Source organism: Arachis duranensis, chromosome 10, assembly GCF_000817695.3.
Source record: "Arachis duranensis cultivar V14167 chromosome 10, aradu.V14167.gnm2.J7QH, whole genome shotgun sequence".
Taxonomy (NCBI): Eukaryota; Viridiplantae; Streptophyta; class Magnoliopsida; order Fabales; family Fabaceae; genus Arachis; species Arachis duranensis.
The window spans coordinates 37,538,570-37,549,819 of NC_029781.3; the positions used below are offsets into that span (position 1 = coordinate 37,538,570).

The window sequence follows — 11,250 nt, forward strand, 5'->3', positions numbered from 1 at the left end:
GTGTAGCTCTGTGCTTCCCTTCGAATCTTCTTGGCCTCTTTCTGTTCCTCAGGTAGGTTGTCAAATTTTAAATATTCAATCAGAGGGTTCATCCATCCAAGGTCTAAGCCGGAGACTTCAAAGACGTCTAACCTGCTATCTGTTTTTGCAACAGAGGGCTCTTAGAGAGTTTTCTATATTAGGCTTCAATTATTTCCTCCTGGCTTGGTACTTGCCAACTTAGAGAGGGCATCGGCTCTACTGTTGAGTTCCCGAGTTATGTGCCTAACCTTGGTCTCTGGAAATCGCCTAAGGTACTCCATATTTTTTTCGAAGTACCTTTTCATGTTGGAGTCCCTTGCTTGGTACTCCCCATTAATCTAAGAAGTCACTATTTGGAAGTCACTGAAGATTATCACTTTGGTTGCATCGACTTCCTTGGCCAACTTTAATCCGGCAATCAGAGCTTTATATTCAGCTTGATTATTAGAGGATGGGAATTCAAATTTAAGGGATACCTCTATTTGAGTTCTCGCTTGGTTAGCCAGTATTATGCCTGCCCCACTTCCAACTTTATTGGAGGACCCTTCCACATATAACTCCCAGGTTGTGGAGACCTTCTCTTGGTCGCCTGCATATTCTGCTATAAAGTCGGTAAGTGGTTTTATCAAGTCTTCACCCACTTATTCATATGATTTGCATGCATTTACAATTCCTTCATAAAAATTGTCCATGGTTGAAAACTTGCTTCCTAGAGATTTTTTAATTATGTATTTTTATTCTCCTTTTTATTCTCCTTTGTACCATTCGATGTCTGATCTGTGTGTTAATTATTTCTGGCCTCATAGGGCAGGAATGACTTAGAGAATTGAGAGCAAGCTTGCAAAAATGGAAGGAGCACAAGAAAATAAGGAGATGACCAGCAAACACTGACGCGAGCACATGGCCCACGCGAGCGCGCGAAATGGAGAATTCGCAACTGACGCGAACGCGTGCCTGACGCAATCGCGTAGATTGCAGTCTACACGAATGACACGAACGTGTGGACGACGTGAACGCGTGACAAGGAAAACTGCTGAATGACGTGAACGCATGAATGACACGTACGCGTGACCTATGCGATTTGCAGAAATTACAGAATATGCTGGAGACAATTGCGGGCCACGTTTTAACCTAATTTTACATCGACACATATTCATTTACATTGATATTAGGATAATTTTAGTTTGAGATCTGAATTTTTACTACTGCTTTAGGTTTTCTCTACGTTGATAGGATTTTAGTTTATTACTTTTGCTTTGGATATTGAAGAGCCATTATCTCCGTGGAAGTACTATTCTAGTTTGTTTCCCTATTCTCCTACTCTTTTGGTTATTTATTATTCCTGTTCAGATACTTATGTTACGTTTGGATTTATCACTACAGTTCACTACCTTTTCCTTTAATCAATTTCCAATCCTTATTTTATTTATCATGTTTTCTTCTACTATTTCTGCAAGTGTTTTATTCTTGTCAATTGAGTAGAAATTCCACTTGACTTGGGGGTTAATTAAGAGAGACACTTGAGTTGAAATGCTCAAGTGCTTAGTTAAATTGGACGCTGTTAGCTAATTCTATACCTATTAATGCTAGATCTCCCCAAGGGAGAGGACTAGGAATTGTGGGTGAGAGTTAGTTTAATCACCATACTTTCTCTTACATAGTAAGGGTTAACCGAGTGAGAACAGCAACCTCTCTACACTACACTTGAAAAGATCCTAACAAGGATAGAAATTCCACTTAAATATTCTCCCAGTCAAGGCCTTTCATTTAAAGTATCAATAATTATTCTTAGTTTATTTTTATTATTTTAATCTTAAATCATTTTAATTACTCATTATCAAAACTCAAATTTTCTGAAAACCCCTAGTTAATAAAATAGCACTCTTTTCTGCAACTCGTTGGGAGACGACCTGGGACTCATACTCCCAGTATTTTTATTTCTAAAAATTGTGACAACCCCTTTTAAATTGGTGAAGTGGATTTTAGCTGGTTAAGAGCTATACGTGCAATGCTGTTCTCTTAATTGAAATCTCTTAATTGGTTAACTTCTACCACGCATCAATTATTGGCGCCGTTGCTAGGGAGACAGCCTGTTCTACTGTTAGGCATCATGGTGTCGATGAAACTTCTATTCTGTTAACTACTTTTCCATTTTCTCTTGAGGGAAAGGCGAGGGAATGGTATTACACTCAGCCTGAAGCGACTGTTATTAACTGGGATATGCTTAGAAGAGAATTTTTGGAAAAACACTTTTCAGCTGAAGTTACTGATAGATTGAGGAAAGAGATTTCAATGATTATTCAAGGTGAATCCGAGACTCTCTACGAATATTGGGAGCGCTTCAACAATCTCCTGTACGCATGTCCCCATCACATGATTGATAAACTAGTATTGATCAGCTACTTCACTGAAGGCATGAACCCCCAGGATAAAACTACACTGGAAGGTGCCAGTAATGGTTCTTTGAAAAAGTACAAAACCGCAGATGAAGCATGGCAGCTGATCAACGACTTAGCCGAGTCCACTAGGAATCACAGACAGAGGCGAAACCATTCAAAGGCTGTTGTCGAAATTTTTTCTAGCATGGAAACTACTGCTCTCACACAAAGTATATATGAAATGACCAACCTACTGAAGGAGATGCAGTTAAATCAACAACAAGCTCAGCCTCTCCCACCACAACAAAACCAACAGTTGGTTCCACAAAGAGTATGCGGGATCTGTGCTGATTATGGTCATTATATTGATGAATGTCAACAGCTCCAACAGGAAGACAACATTGTGGCAGCCACTCACAACTTCTATGACCGCTCGAATCAAGGATACAATCAACAAGGTGGCAACTATAACCATAGATGGCAGGACAACTCCAACCAAGGTTGGAGAGATAATTCTAACCATGACTGGAGGGATAACTTTAACAGAGGAGGCAGAGATAATAATGGAAACCAAAGGTGGAATAACAATAACAACAGACAACAGAATCAAAACCAACCTTACAAAGCACCTCACTTAAGACAGTCCCAAGGACCCCAGCACAACCAACACTAGGTCCCTCAGACTACTACTTCCAATTCCTCATCAAGTTACGAGATGGCCCGTTCTCTCGCGCAAGGACAACAAGACATGCAGGCGCAACTGAACTCTTCTTTGAATGGTCTGACTGCCACTTTACAAGCTCTCGTCTCCCAGATGGATTCATCACTTGATTTTGCACATCAACCTTCAAGCTCCAGTGGAATTCCTTCTCAACGTTTACCTAATTCCAAGGGCGGCATCAATGCCATCACTTTGAGGTCTAGAACCACATTGCAGGAGAGAAACCATGAGGAGCTACGCCCACCAGAACACGACCCAGCAGAGGATGCAGTGGAAGTGGAAGATGCTAAAGAGGAGGAGGAAGTACAAGACATTGTTGGAGAAGAAGAAGCTCAACCACAGAATGAAGCACCAAAGGATGTTGAAGTTACAAGTAGCGCCCTTTCTATCCCATTTCCACAACCTGCAAGGAAGCCCAAAAAGCAGATGAAACTTGATCCCAAAATGGTAGAAATATTCAAAAAGGTCGAGGTAATTGTTCCCCTTTTTGATGTTATTCAACAGGTGCCTAAATACGCAAGGTTTCTAAAAGATTTGTGCATACATAAATATAAAATTAATGAATTAGAAACTATTCTTTTAGGTAGTTCTATATTTGCTTTAATGGGAGGTATACCTAAAAAATGTAGTGATCCAGGTCCATGTATGGTTAACTGTACCATTGGAGGTGTGATATTTTCTGTCTGTATGTGTGATTTAGGAGAGTGTGCTAGTATAATGCCCTTGTCTATATATGATACTTTGAGGCTCCCTCCCTTGAAAAGGTCGGCAGCTCAATTTGTGTTAGCAGATAAAAGCATTATTACAGTAGTTGGAATTGCTGAAGATGTATTAGTGAGCATTAAGGGGCTCACATTTTCCATTGACTTCTATATCCTGAAAATGCCCCCTAATGACTCAGGAAGGCCATCATCAATCCTACTTGGAAGACCATTCCTATAGACTTCAATGTTCAAGCTGGATGCATTCACAGGAACTTACTCCTTTGAGATAGATGGCAGAGCAGTGAAGTTCAGTTTAAATGAAGCTGTGAAGCATCCTCCAGAAGATCATTCTATCTTCCAGTGTGACATTATTGATGAAACTGTAGCTGAAGTTCACCAGGAAGAATTAGAAGAAAAGTACGTGGAACAAGGTCCAAGTGTCGGGATACTTTTTGATAACAATGAGAAGACTTTACCATTATCACCAGCCTCGGATGATCCAGAGCCTAGCTTTGAGTAGAAATTAGAATTAAAGCCCCTTCCTCCACACTTCAAGTATGCTTACCTTGAGGACAAGCAGAAGTTCCCAGTTATCATTGCAACGGAACTCACTTCCCAATAAGAAGAACAGCTACTCAGTGTGCTGAGAGAACACAAGAAAGCAATTGGATGGAGCTTGGCAGATATAGTAGGCATCAGCCCTCAAGTTTGTGAGCACAGAATATTCTTAAAAGAGGGAGCAAAGCCTGTCCATCAACCTCAAAGAAGATTGAATCTCACCATCTTAGAAGTTGTCAAGAAAGAAGTGACCAGGCTACTTGAAGCAGATATCATCTACCCCATCTCAGACAGCGAATGGGTCAGTCCAGTACAAGTGGTGCCCAGGAAGTCTGGAGTCACAACAATAAGAAATGAGCATGGAGAGCTCTTGACAACTAGAGTGCAGAATTCATGGAGAGTTTGCATTGACTATAGGCGTCTCAACCAAGCCACTCGCAAGGATCATTACCGCTTGCCATTCATTGATCAGATGCTTGATCGCCTGTCAGGTAAATCCCATTATTACTTTTTAGATGGTTATATAGGCTACTTTAAAATTCATATAGCTCCTGAAGATTAGGAAAAGACTACATTTACATGTCTTTTTGGGACTTATGCTTATAAGAGAATGCCCTTTGGCTTATTCAATGCACCAGCTACTTTTCAAAGATGTATGATGAGTCTTTTCTCTGACCTTATTGAAAACTATATGGAGATTTTTATGGATGATTTTAGCATATATGGTGATTCATTTAGCATTTGCTTGGATAGTTTAGGTAGAGTGTTAGACAGATGTGTTAGTACAAACCTTGTATTAAATTTTGAAAAATGTCACTTTATGGTAAAACAAAGAATTGTACTAGGACATATTGTGTCTAATACTGGCATTTCCATAGATCCAGCAAAGGTGGATGTTATTTATAGTTTACCTTACCCCTCCTCCGTGAGGGAAGTCCGTTCGTTCCTTGGCCATGCATGTCTTTACAGGAGATTTATTAAGGACTTCAATAAGGTAGCATTGCCTTTATCCAGATTGCTGTAGAAAGATATTGAGTTCGAGTTCAGTGAAGATTGCATGCAAGAATTTGATAAGCTGAAGATCGCCCTGACTCAAGCTCCAATTGTGAGAGGATTAGACTAGAGCCAGCCTTTTGAGATTATGTGTGACGCCTCCAACCATGCAGTAGGCGCGGCGCTGGCTCAGCGTGAAGGTAAGGATCCTTTTGTAATTGCTTATGCGTCTAAGACTTTAGATGCTACTCAATCTAATTACACCACTACTGAAAAAGAGCTTCTTGCTATTATTTTTGCTCTGGATAAATTCTGAGCCTATTTACTTGGCACTAGGGTAGTAGTGTACTCAGACCATGCAGCTCTAAAATATTTATTAGCAAAAAAGGAGTCCAAACCAAGGTTAATACATTGGATACTGCTGCTACAAGAATTTGATTTAGAAATTAAGGATAGGAGTGGTAACCAGAATTTAGTGGCAGACCACTTGAGTCGCCTTGAGCACATTAAGGGTGACTCCACTCCTATAAATGATAATTTCCCATTTGATAGCTTACAAGCAGTATCTGAAGTAGTTCCTTGGTATGCACCTATAGCTAATTATCTAGTTAGCCACACCTTTCCTCCACATTTTACTAAGCATTAGAGAGACAAGCTGAAAAGCGAGTCCAAATATTATATATGGGATAACCCATATTTATGGAGGTGTGGTGCTAACCAGGTAATTAGACGGTGTGTGCCTCAATCAGAATTCCAGTCCATTTTAGAGTACTGCCACTCATCTGAAAGTGGAGGACATTTTGGCCCTCAAAGGACAGCTAGAAAAATCTTAGACTATGGATTCTGGTGGCCTACTTTTTTTAAGGATGCTGCTGAATTTTGTAAATCTTGTTCCCCATGCCAAAGGTTTGGTAATATATCTAAGAGGGATGAGATGCCTCAATAGATTATTCTTTTCTGTGAAATTTTTGATGTTTGGGGCATTGACTTCATGGGTCCGTTTCCAAATTTTAATGGTTACTTTCATACACTGTTAGCTGTAGATTATGTTTCTAAATGGTGGAAGCAATTCCTACCCATACTGATGATGCTAACACTGTTGTTTCCTTTGTTAGAAATAATATTATATGTTGCTTTGGATCACCACGAGCAATCGTGAGCGATCAAGGAACCCACTTTTGTAATAGGAGACTAACATACAGGATTATTGAAGAAGCATGGGATAATTTACAAAGTAGCAACAGCTTACCATCCCCAGACCAATGGGCAAGCAGAAGTCTCTAACAGAGAGATTAAACGTATTTTGGAAAAGATGGTTAAACCTCATAGGAAGGACTAGAGTGCCAGGCTACAAGATGCACTCTGGGCATATAGAACAGCGTACAAGACACCCATTGGGATGAGCCCCTTCCGCTTGGTATACGAAAAGGCCTGCCACCTCCCCGTAGATGTGGAACACAAGGCTTTCTGGGTTGTAAGGGAGTGCAACATGAATCTTACGAAAGCTGGTGCCGAAAGAAAGCTACAACTAGCAGAACTAGAGAACCTTTGCTTAGAAGCATATGACAACTCTAGGCGTTACAAGGAGAAAAAGAAGACTGTCCATGACAAGCACATTAAAAGGAGAGAGTTCAGACCAGGGCAGATAGTTCTTCTATACAACTCCAGACTAAGGCTCGTGCCAGGCAAACTGAGATCAAGATGGGAAGGTCCATATAGAGTAGAGAAGGTAGAGCCATATGGAGTTTTCCACATGCGTCATCCTACTAGCTCAAAATTTCTAAAGGTCAATGGACATCGCCTAAAGCTTTATCATGGTGAGAAAATAAAGAATCAGAAAGAACTAGAGGTTTTCCTCTTGGAAGACCCACCAAGAGAAGCAGAATGAGCCTAAAGAGCGTCCAACTTAAGGACGTAAAAGCAAAGTGCTAGGTGGGAGACAACCCACCATAGTATGATCGTTCCGATTTAGTCTTAGTTCTATTTTACTTTACTTTATTTTTATGGTGTTAATGACTCTCCTCATCATCCCTGCATATAGCTGCATATAGTTACATTAGCATTCTGCATATTTATTATTTAAAAAAATGCACAAGACGTGTAGGCATCGTTGACGCGTCCGCGTCACAAGTGCGTTGGAAAGAAAACAAATTGAATAGCGAGTCACGCGAAAGTGTGGCTGGAGGCGTGCCTTAGGCACAAACGTACCACACGACCGCATCACTCATGCAGCCGTGTCTTTTGGAAAATAAGCCTCCCACGCGTCCGCGTCACCCACGCGAACGCATGCCCTTAAAAATCAACATAAAAGAGGTGTATGGCAGTAAGTTGTGATGGAGTGGGGCTGGAATGATGCTAGAAGCACCAGCCCTATCACGCGACCGCGTGCGCCACGCGTCCGCGTCATTTTTTCAAGTATAGCCATTCACGCGATCGCGTCAACCACGCGAACACATCACCTAAAATTTGGCAAAATGAGTTTTAAACAGAGAGTTGCGCGAACACGAGGCTGCTCTCGCGCCAATAGCACAAATCAACTCACGCGACCGCGTGACCAACGCGTTCGCGTCACTTGAAAACACCGCACACCACACGACCGCGTCACTCACGTGTCCGCGTCACATGCGGCGCACAGCTTATCCAGATCAGCCAAATATCTTATCTTTTCTTCCCCAAATCCTAATTTTTCTTATCCTTTCTTATTTCTTTCTTCTCCCTTCTTCCTTCTTCCTTCTTCCTTCTTTCTCACTTTCTACTTCCTCTTTTTCACCACCATTATCAAGGTTTTTCTTTTCTTCTTCCCTCTTTACTTTTCTATTCTTATTCTTATTTTTATGTTTTCTTCTTCTTTTTCTTTTTACTTTCATTTTCTATGTTTTCTTTTTCTTTCTTTTTCTTTTAATTGGTGTTGGAAATTTATTTGGGTCATTATTTTTTATATTTTGCTTGTGGATTATCATGGAATTGTTCGACAATTAATATTACTTCTAAAAGGGTTATTTGTATGTTTTGTTTTATATTTTCAAAATCATATTTACCATGCATGCTATGTGTTTGTGAAAAAGCCCGTATGGCATCATGCACTACTTTTATGTTATCCTACTACTTTAATCCCCATTTTTCACAAAACCCCTTTCATGTTTTCTTGATTAAATATAATTGTTAATACAAACAGATGATTAGTTTGAAAGACTTGGTAATCTAACTTGGACATTGAATGTTTGATCTATGCTACTCATGCCTTTGCCAGCATGCCAATAAAAATCTTGCATTTAATTGCCATCACATGCACTTTCTATATTTCCATTGATGAGCTTTTCACATGTAGTATAGACCATGTGTCAATGACATCATTCCTTACCGTGCATTGATTACCATTCATAATATTCGCTCCCTTGCTCGAACCCTTCGCTTTACATATTACCTTCTCTTTCCTTTTTCAGGATGGCCACCAAGAAAGGCAAGGAGAAAGCTACACTCAAACCACCAGTAAGGAGAGAAACAAAAAGAGCATTAGTGGCAGAGCCATCTTCAACAGCAGTAAACCCCTCAACAAAAAGAATTAAAAGGATTATAAAGGTCGATAAAAAAGAGAAAGCCTTCCCAGCAAAGGACACTGCGTGATTTTCTAGCCGTTACTGTGAGCAGATGTTCCCCATCCTGGCAGAAAGGAATTACAACAACGAATACCTTATCCTCCCGACCCATATTGCTAAATTTGTTAAGCCGCGAATTGAACAAAGACAATGGGGATTCCTACGGAGACAGTCACGGTAGGTTAACCTTTCGTGGGTAGTAGAATTCTAGTATAACTTTCATATGCCAACTATGCAGTCTGTCTACGTCCGTCAGAAACAAGTCTCCATAACTGAAGAGGCCATTTAGCGAGCTCTAGATCTTCCCCCTGCTCCAGAAGGATTGGACGCATTCCAAGAAGCCTCACTCAGGCGCCAAACATACCAATTTGACTGGGACGCTGTTCTCAGAGTTATCGCGCAACCTAGCAGTAGATGGATCTACGGATACCATCAATCCCGACCTAAGGGGATATTGGCTTCAGCACTCACCTTGGAGGCTCGAGTATGGGCACAGATTATGTCCCATTACATCTTTCTGAGCACTTACGAGTCCTCCTTCACTGCAGACATGGCTATTTTACTCTGGTGTATCCTTACAGACCAGCACCTAAACTTACCAAGATACATCCGGAATGCAATGGGAGACGCACAAATTACGGGCAACTTACCTTTTCCCACTTTGGTTTCAGATCTCGTCTCGACAGCCGGAGTCTCCTACAGAGCTGGAGACACTAAGGCCATGATTCCACAGGATGATCAATATGTCCCTAACGGGAAATATATCAGACCACCAGCAGCCACTACGAGCTAGCCTATAGAACTGACTGAAGACAATTCTTCTTCCACACAACAAGCACCTTCAACAACCCAACTGCTCCATCAGATACTTGAGAGGTTAGACCGGCAAGACCAAAAGGCAAAGCTAAAGGAGCACCGTAACTAGAACCGATACACATACCTCAAGGAGCTGCATATGGGTAACCATCCACCTGACAAAGACCCAGACACTCTGGACTCCACTTCATTTACCAGCACAAGGAGCCATGACGGTCCCGATTGTGGAGACACTGCTAGAAACCCCCCTTTGATCCTGACTGATGGTACCGAGGACGATGCAAAGCCTTAAGTGTGGGGAGGTCGGTCAGTACCTGACTTCCAGAGGTAACTTTTATCTCTCAACACCAATAGGATATATATATTTTTTAGGATAGAATAGATTGCATAGTAATAGCTATTTGCATGCATGTTCTAATTGGTTGAAAAATAATAAGTTTCTTTTAAAGACTCAATTTTTGAAAAATTTCACTAATTTAAATTAAAAATTTTTGTGTTAGAAGCTTGTTTGAAGATTGTAAATTGGAACATGGTTTTAAGCTAAGAACACACAACCTGTGAGATTTGAGCTTAATTACATGGTTACATTATTTAACCATAAAAATTTATTCTTGTGTGTTTACTTCTCTATGATTGTAATCTATATTTTGTTCCATCCTAGATGTCCAATGTTTAGTGTATTTATATGCATGCATATGATTGAGGCCATTATTTGATTATTAGCTCACTTATCCCAAATAGCCTACCCTTACATTTTCCTTTGTTAGCCACTTTGAGCCTTTTAATCCCCATTTGTTCTATATTTTACCATATCACTAGCCTTAAGCAAAAAAATAATTAAATACCCCAATTGAATCTTTAGTTAGCTTAAGATAGAGATTGTGTATCAACTAAGTGTGGGAAAAAATGGGAACATGGGTTAGTAAAGGAATGTGTTGTGTTTTTACTTTGATAAAATATTGGGAATTTGGGTACCTACTCATGTGAGACCAGAAAAATTAAAAATCCAGGTGCATTGATAAGTTATGTTAACCTGATTGAGAACCGACAGATGATTAGCCGTGCTGTGACAGAGCATAGGAACGTTTTCACTGAGAGGATGGGAAGTAGCCACTGACAACGGTGACACCCTACATAGAGCTTGCCATGGAAGGAGCCTTGCGTGTGTTGAAAGATTTCAAGGAAGAGTTGAAGTTCAAAGGACAAAGCATCTCCAAAACTCCAACATATTTCCCATTACTGCACAACAAGTAACGCTAGTATTCTCTATTATTCCAACTTACAATTTTAAATACTTTGACTCCTTGCAATTAAATCCAAATAACCTTGTTGACATCCTAACTACGATTAATAAAATAAATAATGATTGCTTCAAACCAATAATCTCCGTGGGATCGACCCTTACTCACGTAAGGTATTACTTGGACGACCCAGTGCACTTGCTGGTTAGTTGTGCGAAATTG

The 11,250-nt window shown here is 40.4% G+C and overlaps 2 protein-coding genes across 2 annotated transcripts; both read left to right on the top strand.

The window, feature by feature from the left end:
• The first annotated feature begins 531 nt into the window (after nucleotides 1-531).
• Nucleotides 532-4,344, top strand: LOC107469970 (uncharacterized). The gene is made up of 4 exons (XM_016089350.1): nucleotides 532-633; nucleotides 2,185-2,730; nucleotides 3,073-3,624; nucleotides 4,078-4,344. The coding sequence occupies exons 1-4, from the start codon at nucleotides 532-534 to the stop codon at nucleotides 4,342-4,344; spliced, it is 1,467 nt and encodes a 488-aa protein (XP_015944836.1).
• A 2,430-nt stretch (nucleotides 4,345-6,774) lies between these two features.
• Nucleotides 6,775-7,263, top strand: LOC107469971 (uncharacterized). Its single transcript, XM_016089352.1, has one exon. It carries the CDS (start codon nucleotides 6,775-6,777, stop codon nucleotides 7,261-7,263), a length of 489 nt encoding a protein of 162 aa, XP_015944838.1.
• The last annotated feature ends 3,987 nt before the right edge of the window (nucleotides 7,264-11,250 follow it).

Excerpts from the sequence above, each read along its gene's own strand:
- LOC107469971 (XM_016089352.1), top strand. The coding sequence starts at position 6,775 with ATGAGCCCCTTCCGCTTGGTATACGAAAAGGCCTGCCACCTCCCCGTA.
- LOC107469970 (XM_016089350.1), top strand. The coding sequence starts at position 532 with ATGCCTGCCCCACTTCCAACTTTATTGGAGGACCCTTCCACATATAAC. Across the intron at positions 2,731-3,072 it reads AACAGTTGGTTCCACAAAGA|GTCCCTCAGACTACTACTTC; the intron begins GTATGCGGGATC and ends AACCAACACTAG. Across the intron at positions 3,625-4,077 it reads TTTTTGATGTTATTCAACAG|CTGGATGCATTCACAGGAAC; the intron begins GTGCCTAAATAC and ends TCAATGTTCAAG.